The sequence below is a fragment of the Elephas maximus genome, chromosome 3 (assembly GCF_024166365.1).
Source record: "Elephas maximus indicus isolate mEleMax1 chromosome 3, mEleMax1 primary haplotype, whole genome shotgun sequence".
Classification (NCBI taxonomy): domain Eukaryota; kingdom Metazoa; phylum Chordata; class Mammalia; order Proboscidea; family Elephantidae; genus Elephas; species Elephas maximus.
This window is the reverse complement of record NC_064821.1, coordinates 32026211-32047088: the sequence shown is the minus strand read 5'-3', so window position 1 is coordinate 32047088 and position 20878 is coordinate 32026211. Positions and strand designations below refer to the sequence as shown.

Sequence of the window (20878 nt, the reverse complement as noted above, 5' to 3'; positions counted from 1 at the left end):
CCTCACACAGTGCCTTCTTGCTGTGTGTGACTGTGTTTCTGTGTCTGTTCTTTCTTATAAAACACCACTCAGAAGGGATGAGCATTAGAGCCCACCCTACTCCAACCTGGTTGAATTTAAGTGATAACATCTGCAAGGAAAATCCGTATTTCCCCACACGAGGTCACAATCATAGGTCCAGGGGTTAGGACTTCAGCATATCTTTTGGGGGGACACAATTCAATCCATAACACCAGGGATGCTACCGGTCATCCTACTGTGCTCAGGCCAGCCTCCACCACAAAGAATGATCCAGGCCCACAGTTGGGAAGCCGTGCCACAAAGTAACCAACACCCTCTGGCTTTTCTCCCTCTAGCATCCATTCCCCACATCTAAACCTCCTCCCCTGAAAGCATCCGCTCCATTTACCAAGGCTGTTGGGCTGGAGGTGCTCCTGAGAGTCTGGCTGGTGGGCAGGCATTTGGGTTCATCAGCCTGTCAAGTCCTAGTAGGAGTGAGCAGGATGGACTTTTCCCAAAGGCAGCTCCCCACCCCCCCCCCACCCCCGCCGCCCCACCTCAGAGGCTCTGGGGGCCTTGTCAACCCACAGAGAACTCTCAGGTGGCAGGGAGGCACTTGTACCTGGAGAGAGGAGGGTGGTGGGTCAGGGCTTGCAGTCAACTTTGTAGGAAGAAGGGAAGCCTGGTAGTGACCCTTTGAGTTTCATCAAAAGCAGCTGGGCTCACATGAAGGCAAGATATTAATAACAAGAGAAGCTGAGTGCAGGGGCAGAGGGGTTGCCTGAGAACTCCCTGAACTTTCTGTGCAATTCTCCTGTAAACCTAAAACTGCTCTGAGAAATGAAGTCTATTAGGAAAAAAAAACAAAACAAAACAGATGGGGTGGCAGGATGCTCATACCCTGCTGGTGGGCATGTAAAAAAAAGGTGCAGCCATTTGGGAAAACACTCTGGTAGTTCCTCAGAAGTGAAAACTAGAGTTACCATTTGACCCAGCGGTTCCACTCCTAGGTCTTTACCTAAGAGAGAAAATGAAAACATATGTCCACACAAAAACTTGTACATGAATGTTTATAGTAGCACTGTTTATAATAACCAAAATGTGGAAATACCCCAAATGTCCATCAGTGGATGAATGGATACACACAATGTGGTATATCCATACAACAGAATATTATTCAGCCATAAAAAGGAATGACCCATTGAAACCTGCTATGACATGGATGAACCCCGAAACGCTTACATTAAGTGACAGGAGCCAGCCACAAAACACCACATCTTGTATGATTCCATTTATATGAAATGGCTAGAACAGGCAAATCCATACAGACAGAAAGCATTAGTAATCGCTAGGGGCTGGGGCAAGGGAAATGGGGAGTGACTGCCAGTGAATAGGGGGTGATGAGAATATTCTGGAATTAATGGTGATAGTTGCACAACTCCGTGAATATACTAAAAACCAGTGGACTGTACACTGTAAATGGGTGAACCGCATGGTTTGTGAATTATATCTCAATAAAGCCATTGAGAGGAAAAAAGGGAGCCGGCAGGGCATGGAGAAGATTACAGTGCTCACAGTTCCAGCGACTTGTTCTGTAAAGTGCACACAAAGTCCTTGTGCCTCTTGGCTGGTATCTAATTGGGGGCCGTTGTCCACTGGGCTCTTTTCTTTTTGTTTTGGGGCATTTAATGTGACTCCATTTTTCGTGAGTGTTCAGAGACCTGACTTGAGGCTCTTCAGCGAAAGACGCTGCAGAGAGGAGGAGTGAGACCCTCCTAGGGCTCCCATCTCACAGAGGAAAAGCCAGCGCCCTCATCATGGCCCTCACAGCCCCCCGCGCTCTACCCTATGCCTCCCAGCCCCCTTGCTCACTCTGCTCCAACCCCACAGGCCTCCTTGCTGCTCCTGGAACGAGCCTGGCATGTTCCCTCAGGGCTATGGACTTCCCCATTCCCTCTGTCTTCAACGCTGTTCCCCAGATAACCACAAGGACCATCTTTCCCTCCCTCAGATTCTGAAAGGGCAGCTTCTCAGAGGCCTGACCTGGCCACCGTATTTCTTTTACTGAGGTAAAATTCACATAGCCTAAAGTCAACCATTTTAAAGTGAACAGTTCAGCAGCATTTAGTTATTCATGATAGGGCACAACCACCACCTCTATCTAGTTCAAGAACATTGTCATCAAAGGAAATTCAAAAACAAAGTAACAAACCCATTGCCGTCGAGTCAGTTTTAACTCATAGCAACCCTGTGAAGGAAATCCAAAAAAAAAAAAAAAAAAAAACATTGCCGTCGACTTGATTCCAACTCATAGTGACCCTATAAGACAGAATAGAACTTCCCCATAGAGTTTCCAAGGAGCGCCTGGTGAATTTGAACTGCCTACCTTTTGGTTAGCAGCTGTAGTTCTTAACCACTACACCTCCAGGGTTTCCCAAAGGAAATCCAGTACCCATTAATCAGTCAGTCCTCAATTTTCCCCTACCCCAGCCCACTAATCTGCTTTCTGTCTCTATGGATTTATCTATTCTAAATATTTCATATAAATCGAATCGCACAATATGTGACCTTTTGTGTCCGGCTTCTTTCACTCAGCATAATGTCTCAGAGGTTCATCCATGTAGCATGTATCAGTACCTCGTTCCTTTTCATGGCTGAGTAGTATTCCATTGTACGTATATACCACATTGTGTTTATCCATTCGTCTGTTGATGGACACACGGGTTGTCTCTACCTTTTGGCTGTTGCAAGTAATGCTGATATGAACATTTGCGTACAAGTTTTTGCATGGACATGAGCATATGTTTTCGATTCTCTTGAGTATACGCCTAGGAGTGGAATTGCTGGGTCATATGGTAATTCTCTGTTTAACTTCTTAAGAAACCATCAAAATGTTTTCCCAAGTGGCTGCGCCATTTTACATTCTTACCAGGGATACCTGAGGGCTCCAATTCCTCCACATCCTCTTGACATTTGTTCTTTTCCTTTTTTTTTTTTTTTATTATTATAGCTACCTAGTGGGTGTGAAAGGCCCTAGGTGGCAAAGGCAATTTGTGATCAGCTACTAACCCAAACGTTGGCAGTTAGAACCCATCCAGTGACACCACAGAAGAAAGGCCTGGTGTTCTGCTGCCATAAAGATTGCAGACAAGAAAACCCTATGGAGCAGTTCTACTGTGTAACACATGGGGTGGGTTGCCGTGAGTTGGAAAAAGGTTTTTAGTGGGTGTGAAGTAGTATCTTGTTGTGGTTTTGGTTTACATTTCCCTAATGACTGAAGACATTGAGCACCTTTTCATGTGCTTTTGGGCCATTTATATGTTTTGGAGAAATGTCTATTAAGTCCTTTGCCCATTTTTTAATTGGGTTGTTTGTCTTTTTGTTGTTGAATCACGACAGTTCTTTATACATTCTAGGTACAAGACCCTTAGTAGATACATGATTCGCAAATATTTTTCCCATTCCATAGGTTGTTTTTCTAGTTTCTGGATAATGTCCTTTGATGCACAAATTTGACTTAATTTGATCAAGTGCAATTTATCTATTTTTTTCTCTAATTGCTTGTGCCAGATGTGGTGTCAAATCTGAACCCCGTATCTTAAATTGTAGCCCCGCTCCCTTCCCTGCCTTTGCTCCCTGGAGCATTTACTACCTTCTCATGTACTGTATAACGTAGGTATCTCCTTTGTTTGCTTCTCCACGAGGGTGGGGACTTTTGTCTGTTTTGCTCTCAGCTGTGTCCCCAGTGCCTGGAACAGGGCCTGGCACACAGTAAGTGCTGAATTAATGTTGGAGATAGAGGAAGAATCACCACACTTTCCTTAAAAAGTCATCTGCACCAGGTGACTTGGGGCCTGGAAGGACTCACTCCAGATAGAATAGCCGCGCAGTTCCACCAGTGGTGAGGGGAGGGAATCCGAAGTGGAGGGAATATCAGATAATCAGGGGGCACCAGATGGTTTCGGTCCAGACCTGTGAGGGGAGAGGGGGACTGTTTGGGAGGCCTCAGGAGGGCTTGAACCAGTGGATCATGCACACCTCTGAACACCTCTTTTCCTTTCTATTCACTAAGCTGGAAAGATTTTCCTTAACCCCTTGCTACTCCCTTTGAATATATGATTTTAGCCACCATCATAGCAAACTGCATCGTCCTCGCCCTGGAGCAACACCTGCCTGATGATGACAAGACCCCAATGTCAGAACGACTGGTGAGTGACACCTCTCTGGGGGTCTCCCCATTTTTGTTGTGGTGAATTGATTGAAGGAGCGGAGCGGAGGCCCCAAGAGCCTCTCAGTCCTGGAACCAAGAGCCAGATCATGGGTCCCCTGCCTGGGAAGCCCACCTTTCATGACCACCCATCATCTGGGGGCAAAAGAGGTCCTCACTGGCCATCCCCCACCCTTGACACCCAGTGGAGCTGGTTTCATCGGGGGGAGATGGGTGACAGGTGGTGACATTGTCCACAAAGGCATCACATTTAAAACAAAATTACTTTGAAAGATTTTGACTATACCCAACAGTAGAGAGAACAATACAAGGAACCCCAGTGAACCCCTCACCAGATCCAACAGTTGTCAAGATTCTGCCACCTTCACCGCTTCTCTTCTTTTTCCCACCCTTGTGTTTTCTTTCTTGGATGAAGTATTTTAAAGCAAACCCCAGATGGAAATTCACCGCCACAAACTCACATCTGCATCGCCAAGAATACAGATTTTTTTTTACATTGCCACTGTGCCGTCAACATGCCCAACACAATTAAGGGTGGTTCCTTGGAATCATCTGAGACCCAGTCAGGGACCAGATTCCCATGATTATCTCAGAAATGTCTTTTTACAGTTGGTTTGTTCAAACCAAGATCCAAGCATGGCCCACGCTGGTTGTTCTGTCACTTAAGATTCTTGATCTATAACAATATTTCCCTCCTGCCACTGACTTACTGTAGAGACCAGACCCCCTGCCCTGAGAAATGACCCACATTCTCACATGGGACTGTTTCTTCCCTACGGCTTGTTTCTTTATCCTTCATGTTTCCTATACATGGGCATCAATTCTAGAAGACATTCAAAAGCCTATTACTCACTCAGAGAAACTCTAAACCATTAAAAGCCAGCTGCTGTTGAGTTAACTCTGACTCATAGCAACCCCCTTGTGTGTCAGAACTGTGCTCCACAGGGCTTTCAATGGTTGATTTTTTGGAGGTAGATCACCAGGCCTTTCTTCTGAGGTACCTCTCAAACTACCAAATGTTTGCAGCACCCAGGGGCTCCAGAGAAACTCAACAGTTCTAGAAACTGGCACTAAGATCCTTTTCGATGCCCCCTCCAGTCATCCCCAGCTCCCTGCTGTAGAAATCCCTGGTTATTCTCCTGGCATCCTGATCCTGCTCTCCTTTCCGTCACTTTATCATAACCAGCTGTAATAGCTCAAGGATAGGGAGAGGGGGATAGCAGAAACTGCTTATTCCTAATGGATGTACCAAATATTGGTGGTCTCAAAACTTTCATACTTGGTATTTATTATACTGCGTATTCAAAAAAATGTAAACAGCCTAGCAAGCCTATGGAATCCCTGGGTGCTGCAAGCGGTTAATGCACTCAGCTGCTAACTGAAAAGTTGAAGGTTCAAGTCTATGCAGAGGTGCCTCGGAAGAAAGGCCTGGTGACCTACTTCTGAAAAATCATCCACTGAAAACCCTGTGGAGCACGGTTCTACTCTGACACACATGGGGTCATTATGAGTTGGAATCGATCTGATGGCAATTGGTTTTTTTTTTTGTTTTTTTTTTTGCTTGATGAGGCTAAATAAAAGTAGTCCTTTTTTGAAAGTAGAATAGTAAGCAAATAGTGATACAAGTGACAAACTGTTATGGAGAAAAATCATGGAGGCAGAAGTCCCATGATTACAGTCAGGGAAACATGGTCTTAGGAGATGGGCAGATGTCCACATGGGAGCTCTGATGGAGCTTACAGCTTGATTTCAACTCTGATGGACTGTCAGCTGGAAGTGACCAGCAGGAAGGCCTGCAGAGGCCAGGACTGAGGCACTAGCCATTTACCAGCCTCTGCAGAAGCATTTTTGGAATATTTTAACAACCAGAACAGCTGTGCTGGTGTGTACAGATGATAACCATCCACAGGTGTAGGATTTGGGGGTGAGGTGGATACACAGGGACCGACCTCAAAGGCCTACACGGGGCTTTGAAACCTGTGTCTGGTAGGAGCTTTTGCAGTGATGGAAATGTTCTACACCTGTGTTACCCAACATGGTAGCCACTGAAACATGGATAGTATGCCAAGGAACTGCATTTTTATTTTTACTTGACTGAAATCATTTTGAATCTAAACAGCCACGTGGGACCAGTGGCAACCATATTGGCCAGCGCAGCTCTAGACAAGTGGTTTTACTTGGCCATGTGGTGTGTGAGGCTACCCAGAAAGAAGGAAGGTGGGTGTCTTCTCTGTGCTTCTGCTTCTCTTGCAAAAGCCTCAGACAGGAGAACTCCAGGCAGGATATAGTAGGGAGCAGTGAGTGTCGAGAGCAGGGGAGGTAAGAGAAAGTTGGGCGCACTGTCTAGGTGGGTACCATGCTCTGCAAAGGCTGGAGACCATCACCTCTGGCCAGACAAAGATGCTGACCCTGCCTTCTCTCCCTTACAGGATGACACAGAACCATACTTCATTGGAATTTTTTGTTTCGAGGCTGGAATTAAAATCATCGCCCTTGGGTTTGCCTTCCACAAAGGCTCTTACTTGAGGAATGGCTGGAACGTCATGGACTTTGTGGTGGTGCTAACAGGGTAAGTGCTGTGTTCTTTAAAATTGTCCTGCGGAGGGATTCCAGGAACTGTGGAAATGTCATGGTTGATGTGGTCCAGGCTGGGCCCACAAAGGCTGAGCTCCATGTTCTTTAATGTGCATCTGCCTTCTTTCCCCACCTCCATACCGCAGTGGATGCTTTCTGCTACAATGAGAATACTAGCTTATTATATTTGACTGCTTCCAAAGTGCTTTGTGTGCACCCTCTCATTTAATCCTCACAATGCAATGAATTAGGAAGTATTAATATTCCCATTATGATCATGAAGATGGTACAGGACCAGGCAGTATTTTGTTCTGTTATGCATAAGGTCACCATGAGTTGGAGCCAACTCGACAGCAGCTAACAAAAACAACAATATTCCCATCTGACCACTGAGGAGGCTGAAGCACAGAGAGTGAATTATGAGATCACCCAGCTAGGAAGTGGTGGAGCTGAGTTTTGAACCCACCATTATGTGATTTCAGAATTCAGGTTTTAATCTATTATGCATGTGTGTCTCTCTTGATTTGCTTGTAGAAGTCTTGCCTTTATGTCAAGTTGGTATATATTTACCAAGGGCTTCTGAGTACAAGGGACTGTGGTTAGGTCTATGGAGAAAGCCAGTCTAAATAAGGACAGTCACAGCCTTCGAGGTGTGTTTAGATATGTACACAGTGAACCATAGTTAGAAGGTGACAGTGTAGACACTTCCCATCAAGGACCCTGTATGAAATAACACTAGCTGCTGTAACAAATAAACCCAAAATGAGATAATGGCTTGAACACAGCAGAGGTGTTATTTCTCACTCACTTAAATTTCAAAACAGTTGTTCCTAGTTGGCAGGCTTCTCTCTTCCAAATGGTGATTGAGGGACCCAGGCCCTTGCCATAATATGTGACTCCTCATTTTCAGTCCACAATTCCCAAGGACTCTGTGCTTGTCTGCATCCAACTATGGAAAGCTAAAGACCATGGAGGTGATACTTGGTCGGTTTTCATGGGCCTGGCCAGAACCTGGCCCATACCTCTTCCACTCAGATTCCACTGGCCAAAACTCAGTCACATGACCACACATCACTGCAGGGGGAGCTAAGGATGTCAGGCTGTGCTTAGAAGGAAAAGGAAATGGATGTGATGAATATCCAGTCTCTGCTGCAGACCCCTGGGGCTTTATCAGATCCCAGAGTGGACATTGCCATCATGCTGTCCCCTGGCTCCTCTGCCACCCTTTCCTCTCCTCTGGGCTAAGTCTGTCCCTTCCTAAGACCTCTCTTTACTGGGGGGATGCTTCCACATCACTCTCCCTTGGGCTTTGCTGCTGCTCCAGGTCCTGCCTCCCTTGGCACATGTCATGGTCTTTGCACCCATGCTGTGTTGCCTGGGCCCTTGCAGTCCAGATTGTGAACACATTTGTTGTTCCAGCATCGCTTTCTTGTGGAAGGAGCTGTGTCGTATTAGGCTGTGTCTGTGAAGTGTTCAGATGTGAGTGCTCTGTTGTGAGGAGTCTAGGCCAGCTCTGGGGGCTGGGCATTCACTGAAGGACCTCAGTTGGCTGTGCCCACGGTCCTGTGCTTGGGACCTGGCAGGTTCCAGGTACATGTCATGGCTCTAGCACTTCTCTCTTACCTGCTAGGAAACTCATCTGTGAAACAGCCCAGCAGCTATTTTCTTTGTTGTTGTTAAAAACGTTTATAATAAAATAAGTTCAGACATTCAAACAGAAGTAGAGAATAATGTAACCAACACCTGTATATGCATTCATTCATTCAGTGAATATTTATCAAGCACCTACTATGTGCGAGGCCCTGTGCTAGGCTCTGGGACACAGCAGGGAACAAGTCAGACCGGGGTCCCTGACCTTGTGGAGGTATATTCCAGAGGGAGAGACAGACTAATTGAAGGAATGGATGAATGAGTTAGTAAAATATCTAGTGTGTTAGAATAGGAGCCCTGGTGATGTAATGGTCAAGTGCTCAGCTGCTAACCAAAAGGCCAGCAGTTCAAACCCACCAGCAGCTCCGTGGGAAAAAGACCTGGCAATCTGCTCCCATAAAGATTTCAGCCTAGTAAACCCTATGGGGCAGTTCTGCTCTGTCATATAGGGTCACTATGAGTTGGAATCCACTTGACAGCACACAACAACAACAACAGCGTATTAGGTGGTGGCAAAGGCTCCAGAGAAAAAATACAACAGGAGTAGAATGTGTTAGGGGCAGGGAGGCTGGTAGCCAGGGAAGAAGTCATTGAGAAGGTGACATCTGGAAAAAGACCTGAAAGAGGTGAGGAGGAGCCACGCGGATAGCTGGAAGAGGCAAGTGCTAGGTAGAGGGCGCAGCTTGTGCAAAGGCTCTGAGGCTGGACTGTGTCTGGTCTGTTTGATGAAGAGTGAGGAGCGAGGGTAGCTGGAGTGGGGCAAGTGAGGGGGAGAGTGGAGGAGATGAGGGCAGGGAAGTGGAGTAGCAATCTGCCCTCAAAATGAAAACTTTCTGGTATAACGTAAGCCCCATGTCCCCTTCCATGGCCCTGTTCTCTCCCCCATCCAGAGCACTTTCTTGAATTTTGTGTTTATCATTTCCGTTTGTGTCTTTACACTGTGATTACATAAATAAGTACCCATAAGAAATAGATGGCACTGTTTTGCATGCTTTGAATTTTCCTATAAATAGCATCATGTTGCTGTTAGGTGCCATCGAGTCAGCTCTGACTCATAGGGACCCTATGTACGACAGAACGAAACACTGCCTGGGTCCTGTGTCATCCTCACAATCCTTGTTATGTTTGAACTCATTGTTGCAGCCACTGTGTTAATCCATCTCATTGAGGGTCTTCCTCTTTTTTCGATGACCCTCAACTTTACCAAGCATGATGTCCTTCTCCAGGGACATCCTGAAAACATGTCTAAGTAAGTGAGATGAAGTCTTGCCATCCTTGCTTCTAAGGAGCACTCTGGATGTACTTCTAAGACAGGTGTTTTCTCCTGCATCCTTCTTTTTGCACCCCACCCCACATCAGATTGATCTGATTGACAAGAGTCTTCTCATTCACACACTGTCACTGCTGTCTAGTATTCTGTGGTATGAATCTCTGACCATGTGTTTATCCATTTGGGTTGCTTCCAGCTTTGGGCTATTTTGAACTAAGCTGCCCCTCTTCCTTGTGAGCGAGTTTCTCTAGGGCACAGGCCCAGGAGTAGAATTGCTGAGTCATGGACTTTGCACGTCTTTAGCTTCACTGGATATTGCCAAATTGCTCTGCAAAGTGGTTGTGCCAATTTATGCTCCCAGGGGGCCAGCTTCTGCTGGCAGGGGCTGACTTGCCCTTGCTGGTAGGAAAGAGCCTCAAGAACCCCTGGTTCCTTCTGCCATGGTTTGTGGACACCTAGGGAAGCTTGCCTACTGTCGAGCATGGAGTAAGCTTCAATAAGGGACCATTAAGGAGAAGAGCAGTCATTTGATGGCTCACTTTGTCTCTTGGATGTTTGTGTCTGCTCCCTGCTCACAATTAGGTGGTCTTTTTTCTGGTTTCCTGGCATCTGAGAGCTTCTGGATGAGAATTCTTCTTCTGGGGCAGGTAGATCCTGAGGGTGGAAGCCTATAGTTGGGATTAAGGAGGCCCATGAATCCTCTGAAATGATATCCAAAAAGTTTGTGTGTGTGCGTGTTTCTGGTCTGTAATTTTCACCAGATTCTCAGTAGGGATCCAGAACCCTAAAACCATGAGAAACCACTATTCTAGATTCTATTCCTTTCTCATCTTCTTCCCCTTTCCTTCTCTATTCATTCTCATTCCCTGCTCTTGCTTTTCTCGATCTTGTGTCTCCAGTAATCAGCCATCCTTCCTTACTGTCTGGTGGTTTGAGCTCCTTCAGATCAGGCACATTGCCCAAATTCCATTGCCTCGAATTCCAAAGGGCTGTTTAGTGTCTTGTTGGGTTATCAGTTAGAACAGAGAGGCAGCCCCGCAGATGTAGTCGTCTGCTCAATGTCAGTGGTGGGGCAAAGGCAGTAAGAACTTAATTCTGTGCTCTGGCAGGCGGGAGGTGGGGTGGTGGTGGGGGACTCAAGTGTTTTAACTTGACGTTGAGACAGTGAGGACTTTAATGAGTGCTTTCTGAGTAGTTCATTGTCTTCTCATATTCCTCAACAAACTGCAATATTAAGACATCATTCATTTTTCATGGACTACTGAGGCTTTTGCCTTCTTCTTGTGTGAAGTTTGGCGGAAAAGATCTTACCTGTGGATTCTTGTTTGTTCTGCTTAACTCAAGGCCTCAGAGAAATTCTGACTTGTAATTTTATCAAACCCCTTTAAAGTATATTTCCATTGTATGTAAAGGTCAAATTGTTATACTGAAAATGTGTAAAAGGAGGATTCCAGAAGTTTGGCTATATTTCTGAGACTGAGAGAGCTTTTACTGTAATGCTCAAAGATCAAGTAATACAGTTGTGCAGGTTAAAAAAAGAAACTGTGAACACTGCCATGGTAGGGATGAAGGTGAATGTTTTTGTATCTATGGGCCTAGCACTATACTTGACACATAGTGGGTGATCGGCAAGATAAATCGTTATTAAGCTGGGACATGGCAATGCTTTTGATAATCAACGTGTTCTGGAAAATCCAATAAGCTGCTTTAGGAGATGGGGCCATCCATTGAGTTTGAATGGATAGGTGGATGGATGAATAGATAGATGGACAGGTGGATAGACAGATAGTTGCCATCAAGTCAGTTCTGACTCACAATGACCTTATGTACAACAGAACAGCATGTTGCCTAGTCCTGCATCATCCTCACAGTTGCTGGCATGTTCAAGTCCCTCATTGTGGCTGTTGTGCCAATCCATCTCACTGAGGGTCTCCCTTACTCTCACCTACCCTCTACTTCGCCAAACGTGATGTCCTCTTCCAGTTGATGTGTCCAAAACTAGTGAGTTAGACAGTGTTCTGTTGTGATCCATAAGGTTTCCACTGGCTAATTTTTTGAAATAGATTTCCAGGCCTTTCTTCTTAGTCTTTCTTGATCAGGAAGCTTCACTGAATCCTGTCCACCATGGGTGACACTGCTTGGTATATGAAACACCAGTGGCATAGCTTCCAGCATCACAGCAACATGCAGGCCACCACAGTATGACAAACTGACAAGTGATGATAAAGAAAGTCAAATAGTCCAGGAGTTTATGGTGGATACCCTGATACCAAATATGGTATGAGAGAGATAACTCTGGGTCTTTGTCAACTCTTTGATTTTGCAACTCCATGAAAACAGAAGTTCCTTTTTGAAAGTCCTATGAACCATTTCAGACTTTGAGCAGTTTGTTGAGACCCAGAAGCAAGGAAAAGATCCAAGTACTCAGGAACCAGCAGAGAAGAATGTTTGCTTTGTCTCATAACGTCATTGAAGTTCAGGGCTGAGTAAACCCTGGGAGGCCCAACCTCTTTATTTTACTTACAAAGCAGCTAAGATACAGAGAGACTAAATAATTTCCCCCAAATCACACTGAGATGGTGGCAAATTAGGAATCTTCCAGAATAAAAAGTTATGTTCATGTCAAGGAGCCTGGAATCTCAGGTTTTGGGGGAGTAGGGGTGATATAAATGATTAACATCACCCCTTGGGTCCTGCTACCAGAGCCCAGTCTTCTCTTCTTTCCTCCTGCCCCCCAGGTACCCAGCCTATGACCCCTTTCCAGTGAAATTGAAAGCAAACCTCAGAAAGTAATCCCAGTTCTTTCTCTTTTTTATTATATAGTTGAAACTGAGGCTCACCTTTAAACACTCTCTTTTTTGATTAATTGAACAAACACATGTGGTCACTCCCTCAGCTTCTCTTCCTTCCTTCATCTCTCATGCAGCTATTCTGAGTTGCCTGCAAATAAAAACAGCATTCCAATAACAACAACAACAACAATAAATCAGTGGGCAATCTAACTCATGAAACTAACTAAATACCAGGTACGTTTTATTGAGGTGAAATTCACATAACATAAAATTCAACATTTTAAAGTGAACAATTCAGTGGCATTTAGGACATTGGCAATGTTGTGCCTCCACCACCTCTGTCTAATTCCAGAATGTTTTCATCACCCCAAAAGGAAAACCCATGCCCATTGAATAGTCATTCCCTATTCTCCCCGCCCCCCACACCAAGCCGTTGGCAACCACTAATCTGCTTTCTTTTTCTATGCATTTGCTTATTCCAAACATTTCATATCAATGAAATCATAAAACATACGCCTTTCATGTCTGACTTCTTTCACTTAGCATGATGTTATAATGTCATCCACATTGTAGCATGTGTCAGAATTTTGTTCCTTTTTGTGGCTGAATAATATTCCATTGTGTGGCTGGACCACATTTTCCTTCTTCATTCATCCATTGGGGGTCAATGAGAAAGAGGAAGACCTCAGTGATACGGACTGACACAGTAGCTGCAACAATGGGCTCCAGCGTAACAAGGATTGTGAGGATGGAGCAGGAGCAGGCGGTGTTTTCTTCTGTTGTACATAGGGTCTCTATGAGTTGGAACTGACTCGACAGCACCTAACAACAACAACAACAATTCATCCACTGAGCTTTATTTTATTTTAATGTCTGTTAGCATTAATTTCTCCTCTAGTGGATCACCCACCCTTGGTACCAAAAGGGATCCCCGCAAATGGCACAGAGGCTAGATATCATTCTGAGAGTTTTGTCATTCACAGAGTGTTGATCTGTTGATTGTTCAGTGTTTGGTCATCATGGTATTTGCTGTAACTGTGTTTCACCGGAACCTGCCTGACCTCCCAGCAGCAGGAGTCAGTTCACCCATCTTGTAATGGCAGTGATGGTGGCAGTGATAGTGATGCTGGCTGCCGAGGGGGTTGTTCTCATCCCTTATTGAGCACTTGCTGTGTGCCAGGTGCTATATTAACAGATTATGTGCATGATCACATTCCAACCCGACAGACCTTGGTACAGTTAAATCTGAGACTCAGATTCCTTGCTACATGCAAGGAATCCCACAGCTAGTAAGAGATAGAGCAGGATCTCAACAGCTCTGCTATGACACTGCCCTACAACTAGTATAACGCTGGCCCAAGGTTAAGATTGGTCAAAGGGCCGTCTTCAGCCCAGGATCCTTAAGAACATAATGCCTGTTATTAACAACAGTGGCAACAACTTAGAAGGTGCTTATGACATGATAAACCATTTATGAATATATGCTCAGTTAATCCTTAAAACCCTCTGAGTTAAGTGCTACTATTATCTTCATTTCACAGATGAAGATACTGAGGCCCAAAGAGTTTAGATAACTTACCCAAAGTCACCCACCTCATAAGTGGTGGATCCAGAATTTGAACTAAGGCAGATCTGGACCCAGAATCCCTTTTCTTGAGTCCCATACTATTTCTCTGAAGTCAGGTTTGCCAAGGAAACTTAGAGTCTTCTGGGATGGAAAGTCAGGGGCATCCTGCCTCTCCCACGCCCATCTTGGGCTCCATCACGGCAGAAAAAAAAAAAAGGGCAAATTTTCAGAAGCGTTCAAACCCCACCCTGCCAGTGATGAACTGAGCGACCTTGGGCGTGTGAGTTAATCTCTCTGAACCTCAATTTTCATACCTGTAAGATGGTTGCAATATGAAGGTCTACCTCCTCAGGCTGGGGAGTAAAGAAGGCAACGTATGTCATAGATACTGTCAACTGAGTCCTTTCTGGGTGTTTCATAAGTGGGAGTTGGTGAACTGAAGGGAAGAAATTGAATTCCTTTGTGGTGGGTGCTGCAGAGGTACCACCCTGTATTCCCCCAGCTCACCAACGAGTTACCTGCAGCTGCAATGCATGGTTGTGCAAGCAGACTGCTCCCAACCCCACCGCCCCCACATCTCTGCTTCTCTGTCAAGGGCTCAAGGCCTTTCTCCAGCATCGTGAGACTTTGCTGAGCCCAGCCATGCTAGACACTTAATACCCTCCCATGAGCGAGAGAGTTGGTAAATAAATACTGTGGCTTTCCTGTTGCTTGGAGAGATAACTCAGGTGTGTTCTACAGTCTTTCGGAGTAGGGTCCCCAGCAGGACTGAGCCCTGGTTGCGACAATGAAACTGTTCATTAGAATTCCTCTGCTGACCCTTCTTTTCCTAGTCCCTCACTTGCAGTTTCTTGGATCACCTCCCAAATTAGCCAACTGCACCCAGTCTTTGTTTTGAGGTCTGCTTTCAGAGGGCCCCTAACTAAGTCAGGGCGTGATTGCTAGAAGACTGGAAGACTAGTGGGTCAGAGGTTTCAGCACCCTGGACAGCACCCAGCACACACCCGCCCTGCTGTACAACGGAGTGCTTTTCCTCCTCTGCCGCCACCAGGGTGGAGAGGGACCTGTGAAGGCCAGATGGCAAGGGGATGCTGTTCCCCAGAGAGACAAGGGAGGAGGCTCTGAGCTTCTTGGCCATTTCCCCCCATGGGGCTAGAGAAGACCTTGCCATCCATTTCTCTGCAGGTTTGGGACTGGCTGAGGTCTTGTCCTTTTGAATTGCTGTGATGAACACCAGCTTACCTCAGGAGGGGCATCTGGCCACTGCCTCTGTGGCTTTCAGGGCTAATGGCTTTGTCTCCTGGCCAGGATAGAGAGGCAGCTGCCTGGTGGTGTCCTCAGCGGGACAGGAAACCGGCGGTGCCTTGGGCAGGGTGGAGGCTGCTGAGCAGAAGACACTGTGTTCTCCTTTGTACAGGGAGCAGTGCAGGACCTTGGGACGCCGTCTTGTTACAGAGCCTGTCAAAGCCAGGAAATCTCCCCCTGCCCCGGGAGGACCCAGTCCTGGCCCAGGGACAGAAGGCCCTTGCCTGCCATGCAGCTGTGTGGTAGAGTGGTAAAGCTGAGGTTTGGGAGGGTTGAAGAAAATGAAAACCCCACTTTTCTTGATTTCTCTGGCTTCATTTACCTGCTTGGTGACCTCATCCAGTCTTGAGGGTTTAAATATCGTTTCCCAAATTGACATCTTCACTCCGGGCCTCTCCTGAAATCTCTATTTGGGGGTTTCATAGGCATCTCACACCCCAGATGCCCAAACCGGAGCTTCTGAGCATCCGTCTGAAGTTACCCTTCCCTGTCTTCCCCATCTCAGTAGAGGGCAGCTCTGTCCTTCCAGGTGCTCCAGCAAAAAGCCTGAACTCCTGCCTCTCTCAAACCCTACAGCTAATCATTCCACAAATCCTGTAGGCTCTGTCTTTTACATACATACAGGGTTGCCCCACTATTCGCAACCTCCCCCTCCTCCCCACCACCTTGGTCTGAGCCAACTTCATGTCTTGACTCCCAGCTGTGTGTCTGCCTTCCTTCTTCACAGCCTGTTGTCAACACAAGCAGCCAGAGGGATCCTCTTAACACATAAATTAGATCAAATCGCTCTTCTGCTCAGATCCTTCCCGTGGTTCCCAGCTCACTCAGAGTATGAGCCAAAGTCCACACTCTGCCGTGTCACCTCCCTGCCTTCATCTCCCCCAGCCTCTCTCTCACTCACTCCAGCTGCCCCAGCCACCTCGCTGGTCCTTGAACACTTCAGCCACATTTCCACCTCAGGGCCTTTGCACTTGCTGCTCCCTCATTCTGTCCTACCCATCTCCCCAGTAGCTGCTTGATCCACTGCCTTGTCATCAAGGCTTTGCCCTGATGTTACCTGGCCCCGCATCTACAGCATCAGCATTCCCCCGATTCTTCCATACACTTGCCACTTTCTGGCAGACTAGACATTTTATTTATCTTACTGTTTGTCCGTCTCCTCCACTAGAAGACCAGTGCCACAAGGGCAGAGATTTTGTTTCTTCTGCTCACAGTTGTATCCCAAGTGCCTGGAACAATACCTGGCACACAGTAGGAGCTCAGTCAATGTTTTGGGCTGAATGAATGAATCAATGGTTCCTATAACCTATTGACATTTAGGCGGGGTTTCACTGTAAAATGGCTGGTCTGGAAGCAGAGATGCCCCCCTTTCCCAAGCACCTGTGCGTGTCTCTGGGTTGCGATGGGAGGGTGGGTTTTAGAGGGCATTTGGGAGTGTTGGATTAAATGTTGACATACCTGTGGCGCGAATGCACCCAGCCATGGCTGTAGTCCTTCCCCAGGTGTTTCTTATGTGTATGGCTCCACAAGGACTAAAACCTCTTTGGAATCAGTTTTGTTAGCTACCTTGCATTAATAAGCTGGCACAAATATGAACAGGTTTGCACAGAAATGGGGGAGGCCCTGGGCAGGGATGTGCCCTCAGGCCTGCTGTGTATGGCTATGCAGGTTGCACACCAAACCAGGCAGTCTGTGTGTGTTCTCTAGGTATATAACTCACCTATGTGTAAACCTCTTTTAGAGACTATCGTAGGCTACCATAAACCAGTTGCCACTGAGTCAACTCTAACTCATGGGCACCCCGTGAGTGTCAGAGTAAAACTGCACCCCATACGGCTTTCAATGGCTGATTTTTCAGTGGTGGATTGCCAGACCTTTCTTCTGAGGTGCCTCTGGATCAACTCGAACCTCCAACCTTTTGGTTAGCAGCTAAGTGCTTAACCATTTGCACCCACCCAGGGATTCTTGTCATAGGCTAAAAAGTATCAAATTCTTTATACCCATGAGTTCCTTCCAGGCTTAAGAAGTTTTTCTCTTAGAAGCCAATTTTTTTTTTTTTTAGCTCCAGAGAGACATAGGGCCTTTTCTTTTTCCCCCCCTACTATTCACAGGCACATTTCAGGGCTGCCCACAGGGTTTAAGGATACGTCAGGGACAGAGCCAGGACGGAAACCTCAGACTCCTAAGCTCTACTTCTGGGCACTGAAATGTGATTGGTACTGTTTCCTTGGCTTTGTGGTGGTATTCCAGGGATGTTAACTAAAATAATTATAAGATTGAGTGGATAGGAGGGATCAGATTGCGAGATCTCCATAAACTAGACAGTTTTGAGACATAGGAAATAGCCCTGGAAATTTTCGAAGCAGAAACTGTAACGAGAGTAGCACAAGTACACTCTGTGCAAATTTGACTTACACAAAATCATTGATACATAATTGACACACATACCAAAAAGAGGACGAATTTAATAATTACAGTGAGGTCATTTCTACCTGCCATTCCACCTAGTGAGCTTTTTCAAGGAATAAACATGATATGTGTTGTTTGTGGAAACCCTGGTGGCATAGTGGTTAAGTGCTACGGCTGCTAATCAAAAGGTTGGCAGTTCGAATCCACCAGGCGCTCCTTGGAAACTCTGTGGGGCAGTTCTACTCTGTCCTATAGGGTCACTATGAGTAGGAATCAACTCGACGGCACTGGGTTTGTTTTTTTTGTTGTTGTTGTTTTTGTTTTTTTTGATTTATGGGAGGCTAGCTCTGCCTGTTGGAAAGATGGGAGGAGGAAATGGCTGTGGTGACAACCAGTGCTCTTGTCTATGTGGCATACTGTTCTCTATATTTTATGCATACTTATTACTGCCCAGGAGCCCTGGTGGCACAGTGGTTAAGAGTTTGGCTGCTAACCAAAAGATAGGCAGTTCAAATCCACCAGGCACTCCTTAGAAACCCTATAGGGCAGTTCTACTCTGTCCTAGAGGGTCGCAATGAGTCAGAATTGACTAAATGGCACCTAACAACAACAACATTACTGTCCAGGCTTAAATATACAAAACCATGTATCCTGTACTTTATGGATGATTTGAAGGATTTTTAAGGGTATTTTAGAGTATATGCAACTTTTCCCTTGTGCATTGACTTCACTACCAAACTTAACTCTCCCATGTGAGATACAACATCACTACAGTAAAGAGTACTTTTGGAGACATGGGTTCAAATCCTGGCTCTACCCTTAGAATATGTGTGACTGTGAGAACCAAGTCCACAGTTTATTCATCTGTTAAATGAGGCTCATATTCATACTTACCCCATTCAGTTGAGGTAAAGATTAAATGGGACACTGATTCTTAGTACGTAGTACCAAAACCCAAATCCAAACCAGTTGCCATCAAGTTGATTCCAACTCATAGCGAACCCATGTATGCAGAGTAGAACTGCACACCATAGGGTTTTCATGGCTGTGAACTTTTGGAAGCAGATTGCCAGGCCTTTATTCCAAGGCACTTCTGGTTGGGCTTGAGCCACCAAGAAAGAGGAAGGGATATGGCACGTTGTTGGGCCTCAGTTTCCTCATCTGTAAAATGGGAGTCATAATTTTACCTACCTCAAATGGTGGGTTTCAACAAGATAATGCATGTAAAGCATTTAGTACAGAACCTGGCACAGAATAAGGGCTCAGTGATATTAGCTATTATAAGACTAATGACTGTGATTATAATGATGATAATAATTATTGCTACTTCTCCAGGCCCAGTTCCATAGACCAGTTAGCAAACTGTAGTGAACATTTGCTGTTGTTAATTTGGGTACGCAACACCCACCCCCTTCCAATTTTGGGATAACCTCCCTTTATGTATAGCAATGTTGGGTTGCTGGGTCATAGGACCCCACGCCCACCTCAGAAGTTGAAGGGTGGGGGTCTCTTCCTCTCCTCACCCTCTGGTAGTCAGGTCATGTGACTTATACTCAACCAGTCAGGTGCTTCCACCCCAGGATTTGGAAAGGAAGTCAGTGACTCCAGCATGAAGGGATGGTTTGAATGTCTTCATGGCAGCCTGCTGCAGGTTGGGGTGGGGGATGGACTGGCTGTGTGGTTCCTGCCATGGGGGCTGTTGGTTCATGCCCATTTTCCAAGCCCCGTCCTTCTGTCTTCCTGTTGATTATCTGAGCTTCTTAAAAACACTTGGTATGCCTAGGACATCTAGTCAGTTTCTGGTCAAAGATTCCAGGCAAGTAGTTTATATGGTGACGCCAGGAAACATAAATAGGGGAGTAAGACAGGGAAGAGAAGGCAGATAATAAAAGTTGCATTGGCAGACAAGTTACCACTGTAGGCAACTAGAGCTTAACCCCTCTGGAGAACTCTGGGAGGCAGCATAGAACATGACCCTCAGAATCAGCCCACTTAAGGAGTGAGGGAGCTGGAGTGAGGGCTTCTTCTGGGAACATTAACTCTCTGGCTCTTCTGGCTGACCCTGCATTGGGGCTGACCTCACTCCCAGATGTGCATAGTGAGCAGTGCGGGACATGGAGACAGTGTCTGCCTCATTGGCTGCACTTATTTAATTCTGCCACGAATTGTAGGACAGTTATTTAGGTTTCCTGGTGAAGCACCTTAAGAATCAGTTCATCTCTGAGCTCCAACAATGAGAAGGAAGTAGTCTCACCCCATTGACCCCAATGGGAAGGTGAAAGACTTAAGCCTTTGGGGAGCTTGGGCCCCATTGATATTCTTGTGATGAAGAGCTCTCTCTCCTTCCTGGCCTAGGAAAGGGATTTCTGTGCTGGTAAGAGAAGAGGTCACAGTGCACAAAAGGCAGGGAAATTTGAAGCAGAAAAGGCAAACAGGATCCAGGTGGGGACCAGGACCCAGGAGTGGGGATGAACTTGCAATATTTTTACTGTCTTTGGCTGGTGACAACATGTAGAATATGTTCCAGAAAGACAGAAGTGAGCAAAGCAGGCTTTTGTCACTCTGCAGTGAGCATTTCCTCAACAGGGCAGCCTCTACACAGTGGCTCAGCATCCCAATGTGTTCATGCCTGAAAAGGAAAAAGTGTGGCTGTTATCTTCCTATTATGCAGTCATGTGTGACCCCAAAGTGGGGAAGCATTTGAAAAATGGATAAGGAGTGTGTTCAGTGGCAAGTAACAGAAAATCCAGCTCACAGTGGCCTCAACAAATAGGGGCTTATCTTTCTCACATTACACAATGTCTGGGGTGGGCACTGGTTGACATTGGCTGGCATCTTTGTGATTCTCTTGGCCTTTCCCTCATGGTCACGAGATGGTTGCTGGAGCTCCAAGCATCACATCCACATTCAAGAAGTAGGAAAAAGGCATGGCCCCATCCAGGTCTGTCCATTTTTTTAATCAGGCAAAGTAACAACTTTCCTAGGAACCAAGCATCAAACTTTTGTTTACATCGTCTAGCTGCAAGAGAGCCTGGGAAATATTTCAGTTTTCTAACCATTGTACTCTTCGGACTTTTGGTTTT

General features: G+C 46.0%; 1 protein-coding gene across 1 annotated transcript in view; it reads left to right on the top strand.

The window, feature by feature from the left end:
• Nucleotides 1-20878, top strand: part of CACNA1A (calcium voltage-gated channel subunit alpha1 A) — a 366456-nt gene that overhangs the window by 147618 nt on the left and 197960 nt on the right. The window contains exons 4-5 of the mRNA XM_049877067.1: nt 4103-4208; nt 6658-6797. Of these exons, the coding sequence (XP_049733024.1) occupies nt 4103-4208; nt 6658-6797 (246 nt within the window). The remainder of the gene's footprint in view (nt 1-4102; nt 4209-6657; nt 6798-20878) is intronic.